This window comes from Chanodichthys erythropterus, chromosome 16, assembly GCF_024489055.1.
Source record: "Chanodichthys erythropterus isolate Z2021 chromosome 16, ASM2448905v1, whole genome shotgun sequence".
Lineage (NCBI taxonomy): Eukaryota > Metazoa > Chordata > Actinopteri > Cypriniformes > Xenocyprididae > Chanodichthys > Chanodichthys erythropterus.
The window spans coordinates 12,359,548-12,385,923 of record NC_090236.1 but is presented as its reverse complement, the minus strand read 5'-3'; the positions used below and the strand labels follow the sequence as shown (position 1 = coordinate 12,385,923).

Sequence of the window (26,376 nt, the reverse complement as noted above, 5' to 3'; positions counted from 1 at the left end):
ACCAAATACAGAAACGTTTTGCAAATACTTGCAACGCAAACAAATACACTGGAAATACTCACAACGCAACAAAATACAGAAACACGCAGCAAATACTCACAATGCAACCAAATACAGAAACTTGCAGCAAATACTCACAACACAACCAAATACAGAAATGCGCAGAAAATACTCATAGCGCAACAAAATACAGAAACACGCAGCAAATACTCACAACACAACAAAATACAGAAACACGCAGCAAATACTCACAACACAACAAAATACAGAAACACGCAGCAAATTCTCACAACACAACCAAATACAGAAACACACAGCAAATACTCACAACACAACAGAATACAGAAACACACAGCAAATACTCACAATGCAACCAAATACAGAAACGAGTTGTAAAATCTCACAACACAACCAAATACAGAAACACGCAGCAAATTCTCACAATGCAACCAAATACAGAAATGCGCAGTAAATAATCACAACACAAATACAGAAACGCACAGCAAATACTCAAAACGCAACCAAATACAGAAACTTGCAGCAAATATGCACAGACCACAACGGAAATGTTTCAAGAGGACCCCAAGTGACGAACCTGACTGAGACGTGCTAATTGTTCAATGTCTACTCATCAGTGGTGTTGTTGATGACCTGAAAGACTTTTTTGTTTATTTTAACATCTTGATCGTATGTTCATTGTGAGTATTGCAGAACATTTCTGTATTTGGTTGCATTGTGAGTATTTGCAGCATGTGTTGTCAACTGATGAAGATTTTTTTTCTTAATTTGCTCGTGTTTTTTCTATTTGCATGCGTTTTCTTCAGTTTCATCGCTTTCTCTGCCATATTTGGTGAAAAAGAAAAATGCTATGCTTTGAAATACAGAGTGATTGTGTTAAATCTTAGTTAATCTTCCTTTAAAAGGTGTTTGTTGTTGCAATATATAAATGATCTGGCAAGAACCACAGAAATAAAAACCAACTCCGTCCATCATTTTTGTGTAAGAATTTATTTAGACTTTATAATAGTTCACAACATGCAATATACAAATTTACATCTTTTACAAGTGACCAACTTAAGCTCCTGCATATATTAAAATTTTATGTCTATTTACATATTTTACAATTTCATCCTGCCACAAAAGTCCAGTGCAGATTCTGCATCACGCCTCGCAGCATAAACGCTACTGACAATCCTCAAAACCTCAGTGACTTTGCAGAAGAATCATGTTTCTCAATGACAACCACAGCTTCCTGCCACCATATCATCGTACTGCTTCAACACAACGTTCTCATCGTCGTCAAAGTACAACAGGTTAATGCTGAAGAGTTTGTCAGGTACGCAGCAGGGGGTCTCGATGCCCTTGGTCAGTTTGAGGGCGTTGATGATGGACTGAACCGTGGCGTGGTTGGTAGGCCTCATGTTCTGGCCCAGGGGAAATGGACAGGAGCCTTTACAGTGGTAGGCGTTGTAGCCGCGTGGAGAAACGATCCACCCCGACCAGCCGATCTCCTCAAAGTCGACGTAGAGAGGCAGACGCTGACATGGCATCTTCTCTCCACTGTCATCGTAGTCTGCTGAGCGAGCGCTGCGACGGGCTGCTGGGGGGAGAGGGAGGCTGGGAAACGGGAGACTGGGTCCAACGGGAAAATCATCTGAACCTGAAGAGAAAGAGGAGGTTAGAACAAGCCTTTGGGTGCCACGGACCCCAAATATGATCATACTTAAAATTTTTCATGTATTTATTTTTTTAGTTAATTAGTTATAATTATATTTTATGTATAATAGTTATAATTATATTTATGTAATTATATATAATTATATTTTTAATATTTTTTTTTTATTTTCTATATTAAATGTACCCATTTCACACTGTAAAAGATTTTTATTCAGTGTATTTCATTGAAATACTAATATAGTTGTTATTAATATATTGAATTAATTATTATTTTTATATTTTATATTTTAATTTTAGTTAAAGTTTTAGCAATTTTGTTGGGAGTTTTTGTCATTTTTTATTAGTTTTTAATGTTTTTATTTTTATAATTTAATTTTAAATTTTACCAATTTTGTTGGGTGTTTTTTTATTTTTATTTGTTTTTTTAAGTTTTTATTTTTATTTTTTACATTTTAATTTTAGTTAAAGTTCTACCAATTTTGTTGGGTGTTTTTGTAATAGTTTTTTTTTTTAATGTTTTTATTTTTATATTTTACATTTTAATTTAAAATTTTACCAGTTTTTGGGGTGTTTTTGTAATTTTTAAAGTTTTTTTATTTTTTTTTTCGTTTTAATTTTAGACATATTTTCTTTAAAAAATGTTTAAATAATATAAGTTTAAAGTTTTATACTTTATTTCAGCTAATGTTTTTTGTATTGCAAGTAATAAAAATATTTTTTAGTTTTAGTTAAGTATAATAATGCTGAATCTATTACATTACATGTTTTTATACTCTATTGTTCTGTACTGTATTATTGTATTTAAGTCACTTTATTATTATTATTTTTATTTTAATAAAGTTTATTTTTTTATTATTTAGTAAAGTATTTTATAATTTAATATATACTGTATTTTATTTACTATACCACTATATATTTTAGTATTTACGTTTTTGCAGTTTTTCTTCAAACTTTTCCACAGACCCCTGAAGTCAAACTCAAAGTGGTTTAGAGCAAGATATCTGAAATGCATTTATTTGAATCCATTCAGTTGCTCTTTTGAGGTTATATGTGAAGCAGGAGAGACTCCTCAGTCTAAAAGATATTAAAGATATTAAAGAGATGCATGTGTCATACCTTTAGCAGTGATCTCCAGAGAAGCGGCCCGTCTGCCGTCGTCGGTGAAGAGGACCAGCATGGGCTGTTTGCTGTGATGGTGGTGACGGCCTGATGCGAAACGCACGCTTTTCAGGTCCATCTGAAGACCTGCTAGAGTCCTCACCGTGACCAGGAGACCCAGATTACTGCCCTCATCTGACATCCAAGAGCGCACCTTTGAGATAAAAAGAAACATAGTTAGCAAACGTATTTGCACAAGCAACTGTCTGCATAGGCAGCAACCTTCTAAGGCAGCATTTTTTCTCAAATAACACTCTATGAGAAAATCTCTCAAAGTGTGACTTTCATTCATACTTACAGCTTGAGTGATGGTAAAAACCTCCCAGCCGGAGGAATGGATGGGCACCAGCCGGGACGAGAGCAGCTTCTTCCCTTGTGAGACGTTCTTTTTGCTGCTATCGAGAACCTGATAGACACTGACCTGTATAAAAACACCACTTCAATGATTAACCAGAAGAACTTGCTTTTAAAGCGCATCACATTCTTTTCTTTGGGTCGGTAAATAGGCAGCGTACCTGACAGAAGTGATGTCTGTTGAAGGTGAGTGATGCTTGTGGCCTGAGCTTGAACAGATGCAGCTCAGCCGTCAGGATCTTTTCACTCTTGGCCACCGTGGACATGTTGAAGAGAAACTCAACATGCTCACTATGCACTAAAGAAAAATGACAAAAGAAATCATGATGTGAAATGACACATACTTTGTACATTTTTATGCCTAAACTCAGGGGGGCTGTAACCATCACCACCCCACCCCCCACCTCAATATTCAGATTAGCAGATGATCAATATAGGCCCTTAATGAGCCATTCTCAAAACTTCACATTTAAATATTTGGATGCATGTGCTTGCCTAAAGTTAAACTAACTTATACTTTTAAAAATGCATCCACATTTCATAATTAAAATAAAAAAGTATTATCAAAACACTGAGTATTTTATTACCTGGTTTAAATGACTGAATGTTACTCACGATTTAAATAACTTCAGGTATTTGCTTCAAAGTTTACTTTTGTAGACAAATATTCAGTGCAATTACAAATTGTAATCGGTTACTGATCCCAAATTTCATGACAAACATTGTAGTGTAACTTTTCGATTGCTTCATTCTTTTATCGCATTGATTTGAATTGGAAAATCTTCATATAAAAATACAAAGAGAAAGAAAATACATTCAAATACTCGTTATCAACTTTAAGTGCATTAAATATTACATAACATCATGGTTTCCCAGACACATCAGGCTCAGTGAGTTTAATGAAAAGCAATTTAAGTAATTAAATCATAAAAATAATAAAATAATTTTAAAATAAAACAACACTTACTAAAAAGATAGCCCTATATTTTATTTGTTTACCTGCTTGTAGTAGGGACAATCAATGAATTATGAATAATTCCCTGCCATTTTGAGAATAACATGCAATCAATAAAAAAGTAACTGTAATCTGATTACAAGTATTTTAAAATGTAATCGAATTACAAGTAGCCATTTTTTTTGGAATCGGATTACATAATCGAGATTACATCAGTTACTACCAGGCACTGCATATATTTAGATATTTTGATTATTTTGATTATACAACGTGAACCACTTCAATACAGATTAAAAAGCAGACATGACTAAATGGCGTCTGTATTGTTTTGTACAACTGTACTTTTGTGTTTGTGCGCATTGAGTAAATCTCATCTAAGACAACACTTTTCCATCCCAAATGCTCTTTTTATTTCCGCTGTCCCACTTCACACGAATAAAGAAGTCAGTATCTTACATTTATCGAAGAAACTGCGCACGGTGTTCCCCTCCAGGAGCGTCGGGTCTTTGGTGACTCCGTCCACATCCGCGATGGTGTTGTACAGGTCCAGCATGTACTGAGGAGGCTGTTTGTGTCCCCGAACCAGTGCAGCAGGAGGATCCTCCATCCCAAACACCTCCAAAAGCCTCTTGATCGCCTCGGAACGCACTTCTTCCGACTCGTTTTGCACCGTGAAGTGGTTTTCCAGGTAATTCAGCGACGGTCTGCTGATGGCGAGTCCCATTAGGGAGATCCAGATCACTGCGGGCAACATGATGAGAAATCCTCAGAGATGTTCTTTGGTAGCTGGAGCTGGACTGACTGGAGCTGCACAAGATTGGCAGCGTTTTATATGATGTTGGCAAAGTCTTCGGTCAACAGCCATAAAGAGCTGCTATTTAGTCGCAAATGTAAATCAACAATCAGTGAATGAAAGCAAATCTAATGGCGGTGTTAACGAGGTGCGAACAGGACTGGTGGTCCTCTGGGGAGATCCCGAGAGGAAATTAGTGTTTATCAAATGTGCATTGCTGTAAATAAGCCCTATATATTTAGATTAAAGAACAATCTACAGGTAAAATGTTTTATTACACTACATTTTGCTCGTCTTTGAGGGTTTGAAGAGTCTTTTGTAGGGTGTTTGCGCGCCGCGGGTGGTTAACTTCCTTCAGAATGGATCCATTAATTGAGACAAAAACGAGGATAATGTGTTACGGGAAAACAATTATTTCGACAAATGCAGTGAGAAGGTTCCAGCATGCGCCCTGTGTTTTCATGTTAATGGCAAACACACCTGCTCAAACAGAGATTTGAGTCTGAGCGACAAATTAAAAATCGCCTCATTTTAACACGCAGGACTGGATTTACAATCTCGCATGGCTCATATGTTAATGAGAACATTAATGAACATTTGCATAAATGAGCTCAATGAGCTCGTGAGGTTTGAATCAATAGATAGTTAATGCAAGTGTGAGAGACTTTGCTGGGTGGTTCAGACTAGTTTAATTTCTCATCTGATGTATATGTGATGGTGTAATTGTTTGTTTTCATTAGGGCTCATTATAGTGGGTTTGAATCCCCTGATCCGTCTGGCACTGTGGAGATTTCTTAATACTAATGGATTGGATAAGCTTAATGAATGACACGAGCTCTTATATATTCTATATTATTGAAGCTTGATGTTGCTTGAAGCAGTGTTAATTTCGTTGACGAATAATTTTCGTCATAATTTTCGTCAACGACATTTTTTCACGGACGAAAACGAGACGATGACTAAATAAAAATGCGTTTTGAATGACTAAAACTATGACTAAAATCTACTCTAATTTTCGTCAACGAATAAAAACGAGACGAAAATGAAAGAGAGGGACGATTTGGGAAGATATCCAGTCAGGACTGCTTTCCTGTGTGGAAGATGCGCACATTTGAACTGTAATGTGCTGATCTAACCGCGGGAAACGCGGCGCTGTTGCGCGCTCTACAGGCTCGTGCAGCAGCACATCTGACTGCTGCGCAATTAATGAATAGCGCACATTTATGCCATCCGATTGCTTATAAGCTAATGTTGATGAATTATGACAATGTTTACTACACGATGTTTATATGGTAGCATGTTTTAGACGGTTGAAAGAATGCATATTTATCTCCCTCATGAGCAGCCTGCTACAGTGCAGACTGCAGACATTTCAGAATAAGAGTCACGGTGTATTTCGGGATGGTTTATAATTATTATTTTTTTCCTGGTCATTATTGTTATTTTGTTTAAACAATAAACTGTATTTAATTTATTTTCTGTTTAATTCATAGTAAACTACTGTATCTTCTGTCACAGGAAGGAAAGACTAAGAACATTATTTGACACATTATTCAATATATTTTACAAGTATTATAGCTATTAAAGTAGTTATTATAGTTAACTAAACCTAAAACCAAAGAAATCTTCATTACTTTAAATAAACATTAACTGAAATAAAAGATAAATATATAAAAATGTAAACTTATAAAAATGTAAACTTAATAGTTTCTAAGCTTTAGCTTAACCTGAGGTATTAAAATAAACAAAAAATAAAAAGTTATAGACATTTAAAAGCAAAATCTAAAAGACATAAACAAAAAATTACTAAAACTTTTAACTAAAATTACAATGAAAGCAGGAAAAACTAAAAATCAAATCTAATTTTTTTTTTAAAATGAAATCTATAATAGTAGCCTACCTCAATGATAAGTGTGTCAATCCCTGAAAAGTACTGAATTTTGCTCTTTCACGTGTTTTTGCACTTGAACGGTCAAAAACCGTCCGCTTTGGTGAGCAAAGTACAGTTGGGTGAACATAAACAGTTTGGGGAATATCAGATGTACCTATATCAGTGTATTGGATCTGTGGAAGCATTTTTATTGGAAATGCTTAATGCTTACAATTTAACTAAATTAGATTTTAGTCGACTAATTCTACTGTAGATTTAGTCGACTAAAATCTTATGATATTTAGTCGACTAAAACTAGACTAAAACTAAAACAATTTCCAATGACTAAAATATGACTAAAACTAAATGGCATTTTAGTCAAAAGACTATGACTAAAACTAAATCAAAATTTGCTGTCAAAATTAACACTGGCTTGAAGGTTAATTCACTTTTGCAATCAGTTATTTTAGTTTCTGAGTTGCTGTGACTCATTTGATTCACATTATCTTTCAAGCTTCAAAAGTTCAAAATCTATCTATCTATCTATCTATCTATCTATCTATCTATCTATCTATCTATCTATCTATCTATCTATCTATCTATCTATCTATCTATCTATCTATCAGCTTATACATCTATCCATCCATCTATCTATCTATCTATCTATCTATCTATCTATCTATCTATCTATCTATCTATCTATCTATCTATCTATCTATCTATCTATCTATCTATCTATCTATCTATCTATCTATCTATCTATCTATCTATCTATCTATATGTCATTCTATCTATCTACCAAATTGGGTTGAAAATGGACAACCCCAGTGGTTGGGTTAAATGTTTGCCCAACCTTGCTGGGTAGTTTTATTCAACCCAACTATTGTTTAAACATTACTGTATTTCTTGCTTAAAATGAACCCAAAGTATGTTGGAAATGAACATTTATTAATATGTTTAATAAATGAACATTTATTAATAAGTTTAATGAATAATAATTAAACAACAAACATTTATTAAATTGCTTATAAATGTTCACCTTTTGATTATTATTGTTACCTCTAGTAATTATGTCTGATTTTTAATTTCCAAATTTCCAACCTATTCTGGGTTTGTTTTAAGCCAGACATAAAGTCATTTTAAACAATAGTTGGGTTAAAGAAAACTGTCCAGCATGTTGATCAAACATTTAACCCAACTTGGGTTGTTTTTAACCCAGCATCTTTTAGAGTGTAGGTTGTTAAAGTTTGCATTAACTAAATCTATAATCTAAGAATGATCTGTTTGGATTACAGCATTTTATAGGTTGTTTCTTGTATACTTTTTATGTATGTGTTGTGAATTGTACAGTTCATAGATAAAAATTTCCAAGAATACGAGAAATTGTCTTACCTACATTTGCCAGATTGGGTTGTTTTTTAATTATTCAAATCTGTAATAACTTTAAATGGCCTCTCTATAATAATTTATGTGGGATTACAGTATTTTGTGGGCTGTTTTGCATATGCGACGCCTCTTTGTCATTTGCATGTCTTGCTAATGCCTTAATTATTGGTTGATTTGTAACGTGATTTAAAGCTGAGACGTGATTTGCATGTGTAACACTCTTGTGTGCATCTTGTCATGTAGTCCAAAGATAGCAGACCTTTCCACTTTCTCACATAGATTTTATTTACAAAATACTTTTTACATAATTTACATATATTACAGAAATATTTCATTGCAACTGCCGTTCATTAATGCACAACCCTAAACCTGACATTAGGGCTGTGCAAATGATCCAATTCATGTTTCCACTGCAGTCGCTGAAGTCTTCCAGTAGGCGGCGCTGTGATTAAGACTGGCACAGACAGGAAGTGATGGCCAGAACGGTGCGGATTTGGCCGTGTTGACTGAGGAAAGTGTGGCTCTCGTAGTCTTGAGGAACACAAGCGTTGCCCTGTCCTTCAGCCCACAGCAGACATTCCCCGAGATCTGACGCACTCCTGCAGAAACACATGAATCGACAGGAGAGAGTGTTAGTGAACATCTGCAAAACACTCGAATCATCAGCGCCACAGGGTTAAACGTGCACCAAATAGCCTTTCCACTGTGTTTCACCCCTAAAAGTGTGTCAGTGCTTTCACACTGATATAGTCAGTATGAAGTCCCAGACAATTAGTCATAAAAGGCCAACATGATCAAGATGTAATATAGCTCGCCAAATGATAATCATTTTTCTGACAGTTTTTGATATCTCACCGTGCTCTTAATGAAACCTTCACTTATCTGTTGAAACTTTCTCTTGTATTGTCAGAATGTTCCACTACATTTCTCCATCCAAGTTTTGAACAAAAGCACACATTATAATGACCAAAAGCATTATTTCTCTGTCAGTCAACCTATTTTTACATTTGTTCATTAACATTTACATTAACTGTTTAAAGTTAAACTACAACAGAAAGATTCTACAAATTATATTATGCATCTCTGAGATCATGTGACACTGAAGACTGGAGTAATGATGCTGAAAATTCAGCTTTGATCACAGGAATAAATTACATTTGAACATATATTCACATAGAAAACAACTGTTTTAAATTGTAATAATATTTCACAATATTACTGTTTTTACTTTATTCTCACTCAAATAAATGTAGCTTACTGAGCATAAGATATTTGTTTTAAAACATTAAAAAAATATTAATTATTGCAAACTTTCAACTAGTGTATACATTTACACTTTACATATTTTCATTTATTCTATTTCATTTACAGTATAACAACTTTCTTTCTAATTATTTTTATACTATATTTCATCATATTATATATTAATAGTACATTAATAGTCTAATCTTTGTTGTCAGCTATGTTTGAATATTATATTATTCTATTCTATTTGGAAACATTACTATTTTTAATGTTTTTGAATGAAGTCTCTTATGCTCATTAAGGCTGCATAATAAATACAGAAAAAAACAAGAATATTGTGAAATAATATTACAATTTAAAACTATGGTTTTCTATTTTAATATACTTTAAAATATAATTTATTTCTGTGATTAAAGCTGAATTTTCAGCATCATTACTCCAGTCTTCAGTGTCACATGATCCTTCAGAAATCATTCTAATATGCTGATTTGATACATAGTTATTATCAAAGTTGAAAACAGTTGTGCTGCTTAATATTTTTTTGGAACCTGTGATACTTTTTTCAGGATTCTTTGATGAATAAAAGGTTAAAAGAGCAGCATTTATTCAAAATATAATTTTTTTCTAACAATATAAATCTTTACTATCACTTTTTATCAATTCAACACATCTGTGCTGAAAAAAAAAGTATTAATTTTTAACTTTTACAAAAGAATTCTATTTTAAATAAATGCTGATAATTTTTAACTTTTTATTCATCAAAGAATCCTGAAAAAGTATAACAGGTTATAAAATAATATTAAGCAGCACAACTGTTTCCAACATTGATAATAAATCATATTACAATGATTTTTGAAGGATCATGTGACACTGAAGACTGGAGTAATGATGCTGAAAATTCAGCTTTTATCAGAGGAATAAATTACATTTTAAAATATATTAAAATAGAAAACCATAATTTCAAATTGTAATAATATTTCACTTTTTATGTATTCATTATTAAATAAATGCAGCCTTAATGAGCATAAGAGACTTTGTTCAAAAACATTAAAAATATTAATATTTCCAAACTTTTGACTGGTAGTGTAGTTTCATCATGTCACCAAAAACTATCCTATAAACTAACTAAAAAAGAAACTGTTTCTGCTTTGGATTACAGACTGACTGAAGTGTCAAAGCAAACAGTGTTGTGTTTTAGTGTGCACTGTAAAGTGTGTGTGTGTTTGCTTAGCTGTGTGTAAGGTCGGATATTTCGGCGTGTACCTGAGAAGACAGCGGCTCCCTGAGGTGCAGCTTCCCAAACATCTGCCAACATCTATTTCCTGTAAGAAAATTAGCAACACAAGAGAAAGAAGCAATCAGTTCACCACCTGCTGTTAATGCGGGACGGCCTGTTAACATGCTAAGTGCTTTGATTTGGCACCTGCAGGGACCATTTGGGGCCTCCTCGCACCTTTTGCGAGTGCGGCGACAGACAGAGAACGTCTGACACAGATGTGTTCAATAAGCACACGCTCGAGTTTGATGCAGATCGCATTAAAGTTCAGAATCTGAAGACTTAACATTATTAAATGGCGTTTTAGAAAGTAAATTTTACTTAATACTATATTTGGAGCGTTTTTACGTATCTATATTTACCTAAAACTTACATAAGCATAACAAATGTCAAAAACTTGATAGGTGTATACAGAATATGCTGAAAAACATAAAATATGAAGAATTCAGAAGCATTTTTTTTATGTGCATGTTAAATATTTGGGACATTTTGTCACTTTTCATGGCACTCTGCCTCATGCTGGACTCATGCTTTTGCATTAATCAAGGCATTTCTTATGAAATTTTAGCATGGCTACTTTGTAAGGTGTGCTATGGGATTTTCTAGCACTAAGTAGTTATTTAGTGTGTAACGACTTCATGCATATCGACACTTGAGTTCAGTGTTGTCCAATCAGGGAAATGTGAATTGGAAATGTTCGGAGGGGGGGAAATGGATCAGGATCTTGATCTTTTAGTCTAACAAATGGAAAAACAAGCACGGATCACTTGGAAATGACTAATTTCCTCTTTGACTGAAAGCATTTAGTGGTGTGAGATCCTTCAGCATTAGATGAGTGAATTTCAGGTCAGTAAAGACTGTAAAAAATGATATGATCAATAAGTCATGACAACATGCGTTTTTTACTTTGAGTTGTTACTTTAACTCATCAAAATGATCTTTGTTATACAAGATTCAACTCATTTTTTTAAAGTCAGTTTAATATAATTAAGTTGAAATGATGTATACAGCCAAGTTTATTTATCATTTGATGGTTGAACCCAGCTAACAAATGGAAGTTCTAAGAACATTTGACTAGTGTTACAATTACATTATGAAAATGTTTCTGAAAGTTCTCTGGATGTTCAAAATGTCCAGTTTTGTTATGCAAACATTAGGGGAACATTATATTTTATTGATTTGCAAACATTATGGGTTCTGAAACATTAAAGAAAAAATTTTTAGGACATTATTAAAGCCCAGATAACTCTCACAGAACGTTCTATTAATGTTACTGGAAGAACGTTTGTTCATAACTTTGAAAGAACCTTTCCAAAACATTCTGAGAACGTTAGCTGGGAAGCAACCAAATCAGACAGAGATTAAATATGAACAAATGAACCACAATTAGAAACAATTCTACGACTGCATAAAACCTAATGCTTTGCAAAAAACACAACCTGTTTATTTACATTCACACATGTGGAAACTCAGTTTATTCAACTCCTTTAATTGTTGTTTTACTCACCCTCAGACTTTCTACTTGGACTCCATCATCGTTGTACGTGATCTCGTAATGATACTCGACATACGGGATACGGTAACATCCCTCCATCAGTTTGCATTGAGCCACTGTTTGGATCAGCTCCACTTTGTTCGGAGTTTCAATGAGGGTGGAATCAAACTTAGTGGGAACGCATGAAAATCCCTCTGTAAGGTAAAACAGGAGGATATTGCTACATAATTGTTCCTTGAACCAGTAGTATTAATTATTATGGATTTATTCTAATGCACAGGGCTTGTAGAAGAACTTTTGCTCTTTTTTTCCCCCTCATTCTTACCCGGTGCCCCTTTGGATCCGACACATTTGCCTGCGTCTATAACGGTCTCGTAGGGGGTCCCGGAGTAGTATGTTTTCAGCGATGGTGCTCGGACACACTGGCTCATTTTGGCTTCGCAGTGACAGTCCTCAATGATCTCCACCTCCCGCAGACCTTCATACAGCATCACACGGTCCACACGGACCCCGGCTGGCTCACAGCTGGAGCTCAGTCCGCAGGACGGGGAACCGCTCATGGGATCTGAGGATGATGATGATGATGGATCCAGACGTCTCATCTATAATGGTTATGGGAAAAATATTAAGTTGGGCTTCTAAGATATGTAAGCAACTAATTGTTTTAGAAACTTGAATTAAAATCAAAAGAGAATTTGAGAAACTAAATTGGGACTTAGTTGGCATTCATTTATATATATATGTGTGTGTGTACTGAGGGAGGGAAGGTCAATGTTATAAAAAATGTACCTTTTAGTTTTAATTATTTGAATCTAATACACATATTGCATACTTGTTTCAATTTTTAAAATGTCGCCATCTTGTGGTCATCAGTAGAATCGCTTTACCTTTTTGTGTCTCAGGAAATCGAGCATTGAGGAATATTTGGAAGCCCTTAGCCCCGCCTCCAATGACGTAGCCCGCGCTGATTGGCCACAATGCGTTCTGCACACGCCCACATCAACATTCACTGGACTGCCAGAAATATCTGTAACATAAAAATAAAGGTTTCTGTGTCATACAAAATGTTTTTCAAATGATGCACGCTACTCAGGACAGCAAGATAGATTTTTGGCATAATTAAAACTGCAGACTATTTCTATTGCATTTCACCCAGCAGGCTCCTGTCTCACCTTTGCCGATGTAGATGACATGACTCTGGCGTCTGCAGCAGGCTCTCTCTGTGAACAGGTTTCTGGAATCTGTGCTTTTACCTAAAGCAGCTGTGACTAAATTACACAAATAAGTTATATTAGTTCACATTAATCCTCATGGTAACCAGTGATATGTTACTCCAAATGTATTTCAGTACTAGCTACTACATCTTCAACAGTGTCATTAGATTGCTGTACTAATTACTCTCTCTAAAAAGTATTATTTATTACAAATTACTTTCTAAATCCCATATCAACTTAGAGTTGAACAAAACAAAGATAGACTTGAAACTGCTATTTTAATTCTTTCAAATAAAAAATATAAAATTGCATAAATTATACTTGAAATGAACAAAGTATTTAAAGGAAGAAGGTTACATTAAAAACATACATTTTAACATTAGATGTTACATTTCATATAGAATTGTTCTATTATCTATACAGCATTTAATGCAATTACATCAGAAGTAACTAATTCAATTACAGAAAAATTACGAGTAATCCCTCGCAAGGGAAAAGTAATTAATTATTTAGTAATTTATTACACCCAACACTGATAGATGAGAAAAAGCAAACATTTGCAAAGAATGAAATTGCCCTAATATAAGTCGATGCCAAGACTGCATGTGACCATAGTTAAAACATAAAAATATAGAAATAAAATATATATATATATATATATATATATATATATATATATATATATATAGATATATATAAATAAATAAATAAATAAATAAATAAATAAATATATTATATATATATATCAGCTTTTTGTCATGGCACTATTTTTCATTTTCATTTAGTTTAATTTGAAGTACAAAAATAACTGAAATAAAAATTATATATTAAAAACGCTAATAAAAATGACAAAAGCACAGCAAAATTATTAAAACTTTAAGTAAAATGACAATTAAAAATATAAAAATAATTCAAAATGAGTAGTGAGCGAAGGTCAAACTTAAAAAAAATACATTTTATTTTATTATTTTTATTACTTTTATTAATTGTTGTATTAAAAATAAAAACATTAAAAATATTTTTATTTAGTTTAAGTACTAAAACTGATATAAAACTGAATAAAAACTATATAGACATATTTTGAAAAAATATGACAAAAACACAAAATTACTAAAAATATAAGTAAAATTACAATGAAATTTAAAATATTAATAAAACATAGTATGGTACTTAATGAGACACAGTATCTCATGAATAAAATGAAGTCCATACAAAACATGGTACCTTATCTGTCATGAATTACTGTGGTAGTACCATGATATCGTGATAGTATGAATCATACAAAAATGTCTAATAACATGTTCCGCATATACATTCTGTGTACTTTATTAATAACTAGGTACTAACCCTGATCCTACCACTTAACCTAACCTTAACCCTTATATTACCCAGTTCTTTCCTATGTAATTATACTGTAAGTGCACATACTGTAAAATAAAATGCAACCACTTGGTCTTTCCACACCATGCATACTGTAAAACACAGTACCTGCTCAAATGATCAAAAGTGTCATTTTAACTTTATATTTCATATCAAATGACAGATTACATTCACATGTCATAATATCCCTGCAGGGTTAAACAGATTAGATTGTAATCTAAGGATGATCTTGCATAATAACAATAACACTGATCAATACTCACAGGTCTGATGGACGGCGCAGAGCAGAAGAAACACAGACAGCGGCAGTAAATCCATCGTCATGTTCTTCACACACACCACGTCAGGTCTGTTCCTTCAGTCCTGTTCCTCTGGGATATTTATACCGGCATCCACGAGCGTCCCTGGTTAAATGCCCGTGAGCGGTGTTAGGTGAACGGGAGAGAACTAATCAAATTTCCATCACTCTAATGCCTGCTGTTAGGAGTAAAGCAGATCAAAGAGCATCACCTCCTCACCCGAGTGTCTCTGACTGTGAGAACGCACTGCTCGTGTGTGCTGTCAGGCCCATCCTTTCACTAATTAAGTACTTAAGGGACTTTGAGCCACTAAGCGGCCCTCATTCAAAGGTATTAATCATCTTTTATCTCAGGGGGAAGGTGTTTAGCACCTCCACTTAAAACAAAACGGGCTCAAAGCACGTAAACGGGCCCCTGCCCCCTGTAGAGAGAAAGAGAGAGAGAAAGAGAGAGAGAGTGAGAGAGGCTTTGTGTTTATTCCACATCAGACCAAATGGTGCGCGAGTCTCTTTGAATGTGTCACGTGTCTACTCTCTTTACTCTGAATATCTTCATGTTTATTAAAGATTAAAAGTCTATCTATCTATCTATCTATCTATCTATCTATCTATCTATCTATCTATCTATCTATCTATCTATCTATCTATCTATCTATCTATCTATCTATCTATCTATCTATCTATCTATCTATCTATCTATCTTTTTATCTGTACGTCAATCTATTTATTTATCTATCTATCAGTCTATATGTCATTCTATCTATCAGTCTATATGTCATTCTATCTATCTATCTATCTATCTATCTATCTATCTATCTATCTATCTATCTATCTATCTATCTATCTATCTATCTATCTATCTATCTATCTATCTATCTATCTATCTATCTATCTATCTATCTATCTATTTATTTATCTATCTATCTATCTATCAGTCTATATGTCTATCTATCTATCTATCTATCTATCTATCTATCTATCTATCTATCTATCTATCTATCTATCTATCTATCTATCTATCTATCTATCTATCTATCTATCTATCTATCTATCTATCTATCTATCTATCAGTCTATCTATCTATCTATCTATCTATCTATCAGTCTATATGTCATTCTATCTATCTATCTATCTATCTATCTATCTATCTATCTATCTATCTATCTATCTATCTATCTATCTATCTATCTATCTATCTATCTGTTTGTCTGTCTAAAGCTTATACCTTTCTATATCTCTGTCTGTCTGTCTATCTATCTATCTATCTATCTATCTATCTATCTATCTATCTATCTATCTATCTATCTATCTATCTATCTATCTATCTATCTATCTATCTATCTATCTATCTATCAGCTTATACATCTATCCATCCATCTATCTATCCATCCATCTATCTATCCATCCATCCATCATCTATCTATCTATCTATCTATCTATCTATCTATCTATCTATCTATCTATCTATCTATCTATCTATCTATCTATCTATCTATCTATCTATCTATCTATCTATCTATCTATCTATCTATCTATCTATCTATCTATCTAAAGCTTATACCTTTCTATCTCTCTGTCTGTCTATCTATCTAAAGCGTATACATCTATCGATCTATGAATTGCTTTTAAAAAGTTAATTTAACACATTATTAGAAAATATAAATCATTATAAAAGTGTGAATCCATCTTCCTGTGAAAACGTATTAAAAACTCATTTCAATCTCAACTCAATTGTATTTTTGATGTTGCATTTCCTACAGTTTAATATTCTGTGTGTACTGGGTGTGTTTCTGCGCTTTGATGTTTCCTCCACTTGAGCTGTTTTCACCTCAATCATTATAATCACTAAACAGGGATACGCCTCGCACAACAAAGACCAATGCTAACTGATTACTGCAATACTGGCCACTGATGAATCCACTAATCTATTCAAAGAAACTCCAATCAATCATGATTATCTTTCAACTAGTTTACCGTTTGCCATGCTGTTTTCCTCCACCAGATCAGAGTAGTTTCAGACAGCAGAACACACATGCAACAGCATAAGTGAATATGGGAATGAGCTGGTTTGGTCTCAATAGCAGCCATTTTTCCATGATAATGTCATTCCGAGAGCTCCGGGACCCTCCTCCACATAATGCATGTGAATTGAGGGAAAGTTTCAAAGAGAAAACAAGAGAAAAGCCGAGATGAATGAAACTCAGATGCTGCTGGAGGCCCTCCAACGCCCCAGACCCTTTGAAAGGGTGTTACTTCAACAATAACGATTTCAATCGCAGGTGCAGAGGAGAGAAATTGACATTTAAAACAGAGATTTGACCAAAAATAAAATACTGCAGAATTCTCCAGATAGAGACAAACTGGAAAAAGACTATGGAGTGTGGAATAATAAAGATTTGACTGACTTCAAAAGAAGTTTTGACACTCTTTTCACAGGTTTTGTTATTTGGAAATTTCACATACTGGTAATTTTTCTTCACTTAATATAGTTATTAGAATGTTTTTATTTTATTCGCAAAATATTATATTCATAATAGCAAATTCTCTTGGGATTTTTAAATAATTTTTAAATAATATATCTTTTTAATTACATTTATATATATATATATATATATATATATATATATATATATATATATATATATATATATATATATATATATATATATATATATATATATATATATATTTGTTTCCTTTAATATCCTACTATGTAGCTATTGTAAAAAAAGCCATAAATAAAATTTAAAACTATGTTTCATCAAGAATTTGTATGGTTTCATATGTGTGAAACAGAAGAAACACGTCTATCTGCTGTGACCATCTGTCGGCAGAATGAACTGCAGTGGATCTGATGTGAGTCACTGTCTCTGTGACAGACAGACATCAGACAGACAGACATCAGACAGACAGACATTAGACAGACAGACAGACACGTCCAGCTCCCTCTGATGCCAGACGTCTGGTTCTGATGAGGATTGTGGCTGTTTGTTTATCCTTCGCTCTGAAAGTGCTGAAGGACATATCCTATTAGAAACAATAGTCTTGTATAATTAGGTCACATAATGCAGTTATATGTAAGTAACCTCACATTCATGCCATTCATGAGTGAGGAGAGTATTGGAGAAATAGACATTAAAATACTAAAGTACTAGTGGTGTTTGATAGCCTTGTAAATAATAGAAGCGTGTAATAGAAGTGTGCTATTACTAATACTTTTTTATATTCATCTTTTACTTCTCACCCATGCAGAAAACCATAGAATCAACTAGAAACAACATTAGAACACCATAGCAACCACTTAGAACACATTATCAACTGCATAGAAATGCCTTAGCAACAACCTAGAGATGTGTAGCAACCATGCAGAAAACCACATATTAACAACTTAGTACACTCAGGCAACCACTGATAACACCCTAGTGACTGCATAGCAACGACCTAGCAACCAAACATTATAAAAACACCAATAAACATCTCAGAACACACTAGCAACAACTTAAAAACACACTATTAACTACATAGAAATAGAACCTAGTGATAGCCACCACTCAGAACACCATAGCAACATGGCAGCCAGCTAGAAATGACAACCTAGAAACCACTTACTATCAAATGCATAGGAACGCCCTAGCAACCACTAAGTGATAGCCACCACTCAGAACACATTTGCAACCATCTATAAACAACTTAGAACATTCCAGCAACCATGTAGAACACTGTAACGACTGCATAGCAACACCCTAGCAACCACCCAACATAAAAAAATATGGAGCCAGACACACAAACCTAAATTCCTCTTGCACGTGGAGCGAGTGACAGACAGCTGGACGCTGTAATCCCACGGCTGGAGGGATCAGAGGTGAGTCACCTGTCTGTAGGTGAGTGTGTGAGACAGGATTACACACACATGATCCAGCAGTGCAGAGAGGAACAGCACCCTGTGTGACGGGAGCCAGCGGACCGTGTCTGTCAACACTCATACAGCAGAACGATGGAAGATTCTAGTTCATTGAGATAAACTTTAGTCTGGTTGAATAAGACTGATCTGCAGATATATGATAGACAATATTGGGATCTCATGGACTTCTGGCAACCTGGAACTGTAAATGCCCAGATCTGAGTAAACTGAAGACGCATTCAGACACTACTGGACGTATCTGACACTGTGAGGAGAAACCAGGATGTTTTCAAATAAGAAGAGCAGCATTTTACCCCAAAAGACTGAGAGAAATGGGAGAGCACAGAATCTGTGTGAGTTGTGAAACACTTTTTTAAATCCTGAATGGTCTTATTTGAGTTTTTATTAGTGCTGTCAAATCGATTAATTGTGATTAATCGCATCTAGCATAAAAGTTTGTGTATGTGTGTATATATATTTATATGTATGTATGTATGTATATGTGTGTGTGTACATTATATATTTACAACTTTTATGTTAGATGTGATTAATCGCGATTAAATGATTTGACAGTACTAGTTTTTATTTGATGTTATTTCTCAGATGCTGTTCTTTCACAGTTCAAGCAACTTAATGGAGATTCCTTAGTAGAATAAGTTGTGATCTATATAAATTTGTATGGCATAACTCATATTTTAGGAGTAACATCTGAGACAAAGTTGATACTTAAATATCCTTTCTTACTGAGCACAGATCATGTGAGAGTTTGAAAACACAATTTCGAATCCAGAATGATCTTATTTGGGTTTTTAGGAACATGTTAGTGCTCAGAGATTGATCTTTCATAGCTCAGGAAACTTTATGGTGTTCTCAGATGTTCTCCTATGGTTAGGCTACTTAATAGTAATAAGAATAAAAAGACATGCAAAAGACAGTGATGAAAAATGTTTGAGTTCATATTGAGATCTCCACATAGGCAGGAAAATCTTGCATTAGATATGTGGATTGTTTCACCTAGACAACAATCATGGCATTAAATGGAGACGTTTGCTGAATTCTCTTGAGAAAAACACCCCAGTAATCTCAGAAAAGATCTCAAACTGTGCTCAGATCTCAATATGAACTCAAACGTTTCTTATTTCTCCCAAGAACTGTTTGACAACTTGCTTGGGTCTGTTTTTCTCAGAGACAAAGTTGATACTTAAATGAAACAAATGAGAACTGGAAAATGTTTAATATTATGGCAATTCTGAGCACATTTTGAGATGTTCTTCTTCTGAAAATCTATAGGAGACATGTGAGATTACTGCACTCTTTTTCTCAGAGAAGCATCTGAAGAAGAAGGCGACCACAGCAAAATCCTCAATTTAATTCCATTGCTTTCTATGAGAAATACCTGGGATATTACAGAGATCTCTTTCTCCCTACAGGGCAGGTGGCCAGGCAGACGATGCCGTCTCACCGCAGAGAGCTCATGCCTCAGCTGGCCTGGATGGAGGTTGGAAAAATAACTGGAGAGAAGAAGACAAGAGGTCAAGGACTGGGCAGAAAACCTTCAGCCGTGAGTCCAGAGGACAACGAGGAGCAGACGCCTTTCGAGAGAGCCGTCTATGACCTTGGACACAAGCAGAAGCTTGTCGATGACCTCACCTTCGGCAGACGGATCGGCTTCTACGAGCTGCGTGGAGAAATAGGCAACGGAAACTTCTCCCAGGTGAAACTCGGCATTCACGACCTGACCAAAGGTGAGAGACACTTTCTGAGCATTTGATCAAGTCACAGGTCTAAATGTCGCCACAAAATATCTAAACTTGCCTTCTTGTGTTGTGGATAATAAATGAACATGTGTTCATCACGCCTGCTGCTGTAAATCGGGGTGAGGGGGTGGTTAAATCTAGGTTAATCCAGAAGATTATAATTAATCTGTTTCAGGGTGTGTTCATTTCTATAAACCCCCCCAAGACACCCAACTTAGTGTCCTGTAAAAAGTGTCAACATATGAATGTCACCTGTTCAGGAACAAAACCACAAAAATCCAAAGGATGTGACGGTTACGCGTGCTCCCGAGAGCCTCTCTTCAATTCAATCTATCATAACAATATAATTTTAATGGCCTCATCTGTCGACAGACATTGGCGATGCATTTTCTCCCCATTCTCTCTTTTATTCCTCTCTCTCAGAAAGGGTTGCTGTTAAGATCCTGGATAAACTGCGTTTGGACAAGCGCTCACAGAGGTTGTTCTCGTCTGAGATACTCTGCATGGAGAAACTGTCCCACCCCAACATCGTGCGTCTGTATGAGGTGGTGGAGACCTTTCGCCGGCTTCATCTGGTGATGGAGTATGCACCTGGAGGAGAGCTGTTCTCCAGGATCGCCACCAGAGGACGCCTGTCTAATCTGGAGACTAAACTGGTCTTCTCTCAGATACTGTCTGCTGTGAAACACATGGTGAGTGGACAATGTGCTGCTGATCGCCTCAGAGTTCAACCTGTATATTTTAAACTTTATTTATTTGAACTAACTGTTGTTGTTGTTGTTTTTTTTTTAACTATATAGCCTACTAGTCGAGGGCTGTCTGTGCACTATAATTGTGCACCCCTAAACAAGCAGCTGGAAGCTTGTTTCCGCCATGGAATAAAAACATTTAAAGGATAATTGCGACTTTTTATCTCACAATTCTGACTTCTTTCTCATATTTGAAAGATATAAACTATGAGTTATAATATAATATATAAATTATGAGTTATAAAGTCAGAATTGCAGGATATAAACTCTCAATTTCGAGAAATAGTCAGAATTGAATTTCTCGCAATTGCGAGTTTGTATCTTACAATTCTGACTTTTTTCTCGCAATTTTGACTTTTTTCCTCAGAATTCTGACAGCTCTTCTCAGAATTGTGAAATATAAACTCGTAATTGCGACTTATAAAGTCCAATTTGGAAGAAAAAATACTTTTTTCCCCGAATTGCGAGTTTATATTGTGAGAAAAAAGATATAAACTCGCAATTTGTGGAAAATTATGAAAAATTATGACTTTTTCAAACAATTATGACTTTATAACTCGCAATTATGACTTTTTTCTTGCTATTCTGACTTTTTTTCTTGGAATTGCAAGTTTATATCTAATAATTCTGACCTTTTCTCGCAATTCTGACTTTTTTCTCACAATTGTGAGTTTGTATCTAACAATTCTGACTTTTTTCTCGCAATTTTTTGTGAGAAAAAAGTTATAAACTCGCAATTTGTGGAAAATTATGATGAAAATTGTGACTTTTTCAAACTATTATGACTTTATAACTCGCAATTCTGACTTTTTTCTCGCAATTTTGACTTTTTTCCTCACAATTGCGAGATTATATCTCGCAATTCTGACATCTCTTCTCAGAATTGTGAAATATAAACTCGTAATTGCGACTTATAAAGTCCAATTTGGAGGAAAAAATACTTTTTTCCCCGAATTGCGAGTTTATATTGTGAGAAAAAAATATATAAACTCGCAATTTGTGGAAAATTATGATGAAAATTATGACTTTTTCAAACAATTATGACTTTATAACTCGCAATTATGACTTTTTTCTTGCTATTCTGACTTTTTTTCTTGGAATTGCAAGTTTATATCTAATAATTTTGACCTTTTCTCGCAATTCTGACTTTTTTCTCACAATTGTGAGTTTGTATCTAACAATTCTGACTTTTTTCTCGCAATTTTTTGTGAGAAAAAAGTTATAAACTCGCAATTTGTGGAAAATTATGATGAAAATTATGACTTTTTCAAACTATTATGACTTTATAACTCGCAATTCTGACTTTTTTCTCGCAATTTTGACTTTTTTCCTCACAATTGCGAGATTATATCTCGCAATTCTGACATCTCTTCTCAGAATTGTGAAATATAAACTCGTAATTGCGACTTATAAAGTCCAATTTGGAGGAAAAAATACTTTTTTCCCCGAATTGCGAGTTTATATTGTGAGAAAAAAATATATAAACTCGCAATTTGTGGAAAATTATGATGAAAATTATGACTTTTTCAAACAATTATGACTTTATAACTCGCAATTATGACTTTTTTCTTGCTATTCTGACATTTTTTCTTGGAATTGCAAGTTTATATCTAATAATTTTGACCTTTTCTCGCAATTCTGACTTTTTTCTCACAATTGCGAGTTTATATCTTGTTTATATCACAATCTTTTCTCAGAATTGTGAGATATAAACTCACAATTGCGACTTATAAAGTCCAATTCAGAGGAAAAAATATCTTTTAACTTTCTAAAGTCGCAAATGCGTGTTAATTGCGAGATATAAACTTCAGTGAGAATAGCAAGAAAAAAGTCAGAATTGCAAGTTATAAAGTCATAATTTTCATCAAATTTTTTTTTTTTTTTCAAATCGCGAGTTTACATCTCGCAATTCCGACTTTTTGTCTTGCAATTATAAGTTTGTATATTGCAATTCTGACATATCTTCTCAGAATTGTGAAATATAAACTCGCAATTGCGACTTATAAAGTCCAATTCGGAGGAAAAAATACTTTTCCCCCCCGAATTTCGAGTTTATATTGTGAGAAAAAAGATATAAACTCGCAATTTGGGGAAAATTATGATGAAAATTATGACTTTTTCAAACAATTATGACTTTATAACTCGCAATTATGACTTTTTTCTTGCTATTCTGACATTTTTTCTTGGAATTGCAAGTTTATATCTAATAATTCTGACTTTTTTCTTTAGTTTATATCTTGTTTATATCACAATCTTTTCTCAGAATTGTGAGATATAAACTCACAATTGCCACTTATAAAGTCCAATTCAGAGGAAAAAATACCTTTTAACTTTCTAAAGTCGCAATTGCGTGTTAATTGCGAGATATAAACTTCAGTGAGAATAGCAAGAAAAAAGTCAGAATTGCAAGTTATAAAGTCATAATTTTCATCAATGTTTTTTCCAAATTGCGAGTTTACATCTCGCAATTCTGACTTTTTTGTCTTGCAATTGTAAGTTTGTATATTACAATTCTGACATCTTTTCACAGAATTTTGAGATATAAACTCGCAATTGCGACTTATAAAGTCCAATTCGGAGGAAGAAATACTTTTTTTCTCGAAATTGCGAGTTTATATCGCAATTAACACACAATTGCGACTTAAGGCTATATCACACAATTATGACTTTACACTTGCAATTGCTAGTTTATATATTGCAATTCTGACTTTTTTCTTGCAATTGAGGAAAAAATACTTTTTCTCCAAACTGCGAGTTTATATCTTGCAATTCTGATTATATACAATTTTATATACAACTTTAGGCTATATCACGCAAATTCTGACTTTTTTCTGATGTATTTTAAATACATTTTTATCAGATTTTTCTCCAAATCATGCAGGACTACTATATACTGCATGCCTACTATATATATATATTTTTTTAATATGTGAAACCAAAGATGTAACTAATATTACAGAGACCAAATGTAAAAGTAGGCTATAAGAAAATATAGCTTCATAACTGATCCTGCAATTTTTTTTTTTTAATCTTAAGCATGACAACAACATCATCCACAGGGACCTGAAGGCTGAAAATGTCTTCTACACCACCACATACTGCATCAAAGTGGGCGACTTTGGTTTCAGCACTGAATGCAAACCCACCGACATTCTCACCACCTTCTGCGGCTCTCCGCCCTACGCGGCCCCTGAACTCTTTCGAGACAAAGGTTACATCGGACCACTGGTGGATATTTGGGCTCTGGGCGTTCTGCTATACTTCATGGTGACGGCCACGTTTCCTTTCAATGCCTCTAGCATGAGAAGACTGCGCTTCTGTATCCTCAGGGGCTCCTTCACCATTCCCACTTACGTCCCTGACATCTGCCAGTATGTTATCAAGGGCGCGCTGAGGCTTGTTCCCGGGGACCGCATTTCCCTGTCGCAGATCATGTCCAGCGCTTGGCTGAGGGGAATTGAGTACCCTCAGCCATACCCACCTGCTCTGCCCACACCTGCGCACCTGGCTGACCCCTCACGGACGCTTTCTAGTGATGAGCACTCGGTCAAGCTTGCGCTCGAGGATCTGGGCATCACCGAAACTCACCTGAAGAACAATGTGGTGATGGACTGCCGTAGCCCGCTGACAGGGATTTACCGGATACTTCTGCACCGAAACCAGAGGAGCAGATCCGGAGAATCTGCGGGATACGCAACGCTCTGTTCCTCCAACACCTGCCTCGGCAGGAGATGCTGGTCTCACCCTACGACAATCTACAGGAAAGAAGAGCAGTCCGCGTTATGTGCCATCCTATAGACAACATAAAGAAACAGACAGAGAAATATGATTGATTGGTTGTGTCTTCTTTTGTTCTTGTTTAAAATGTATGAGATATTTAATGTGTTAAGTGTTCATTAATTGCATGCCAAGCTAAATTAATACATTTAATAAGTGTTGGGGCATAATAATAATTACAGCATTGACAGTAACACGGTTGAGTTTTATTGTATAATTTTATATTACAAGCCTTTATCAATCAGCATTTATCATTTACTGTAAAAATTGTATTAATTGATAAATAAATATGCCTAAATATTCCATAAATCTTCTTATCTTTGGACTTGTGGAATATTTTATGTTTTAAAAAGGGGGAAATATAATGCATAAACTGGACACACAATTCCAGTCTTATTAATACAGTGCATACATTTTTTTGTGATAACATCAAATTAGAAAATTTTTCTATATCTATATTAAAAAAAGAAGCACAACGAAAGATGGAGAATCAATGAAATCACACACACACACACACACACACACACACACACACACACACACACACACACACACACACACACACACACACACACACACACACACACACACACACACACACACACACACACACACACACAAAAATATTTTTCTTTTTTCTATTTTCAGTAGTTGAAATAAAGCTGAAATAACATAACATATAAATGTTAGATTTAACTTAAAAAGCTTAAATGAAAATTAGAAAAGTTGCATTGGAAACTAACTAAAATAAACAAGTCAAATTTTAAGTACTAAAATTACCAAAAACTACTAATTTTATCAAAATTAATTAAAGATATCTAGAAATGTGTTTTGTTTGTTTGTTTGTTTCTTTGTTTTTTAAAAAAGCACATAACAAAATTACTAAAACTTAAACTAAATTAAAATGAAAACTGAAAAATATAAAAAATTAAAAGCTAATTCAAAATGATTAAATACTCTAATCAGATATAAAAATTACTAACATAACAGTATTAGTAATAAAACATTATAGCAGCCATTTTTTTAACAAATTCTGATTGGCTGTCAGTGTTTTATCATTCAGCAGCTGGAAAAAAAAAAATTCTGAAAGT

At 34.2% G+C, this 26,376-nt stretch overlaps 3 protein-coding genes across 3 annotated transcripts; 1 reads left to right on the top strand and 2 right to left on the bottom strand.

Moving 5' to 3' along the window:
- Window positions 1-1,232: 1,232 nt before the first annotated feature.
- Window positions 1,233-4,898, bottom strand: admp (anti-dorsalizing morphogenic protein). Its single transcript, XM_067363885.1, has 5 exons — window positions 4,601-4,898; window positions 3,351-3,487; window positions 3,134-3,256; window positions 2,794-2,989; window positions 1,233-1,660 (listed from the first exon to the last, which is right to left on the bottom strand). Exons 1-5 carry the CDS (start codon window positions 4,896-4,898, stop codon window positions 1,233-1,235), a joined length of 1,182 nt encoding a protein of 393 aa, XP_067219986.1.
- A 3,570-nt stretch (window positions 4,899-8,468) lies between these two features.
- On the bottom strand, window positions 8,469-15,202 carry pnhd (pinhead). Its single transcript, XM_067362764.1, has 7 exons — window positions 15,067-15,202; window positions 13,382-13,477; window positions 13,097-13,236; window positions 12,535-12,811; window positions 12,222-12,403; window positions 10,702-10,760; window positions 8,469-8,792 (listed from the first exon to the last, which is right to left on the bottom strand). Exons 1-7 carry the CDS (start codon window positions 15,125-15,127, stop codon window positions 8,642-8,644), a joined length of 966 nt encoding a protein of 321 aa, XP_067218865.1. The 5' UTR covers window positions 15,128-15,202; the 3' UTR covers window positions 8,469-8,641.
- Window positions 15,203-15,273: 71 nt separating this feature from the next.
- Window positions 15,274-25,306, top strand: LOC137003747 (serine/threonine-protein kinase NIM1). Its single transcript, XM_067364031.1, has 4 exons — window positions 15,274-15,337; window positions 20,433-20,747; window positions 21,183-21,451; window positions 24,545-25,306. The coding sequence occupies exons 1-4, from the start codon at window positions 15,274-15,276 to the stop codon at window positions 25,304-25,306; spliced, it is 1,410 nt and encodes a 469-aa protein (XP_067220132.1).
- The last annotated feature ends 1,070 nt before the right edge of the window (window positions 25,307-26,376 follow it).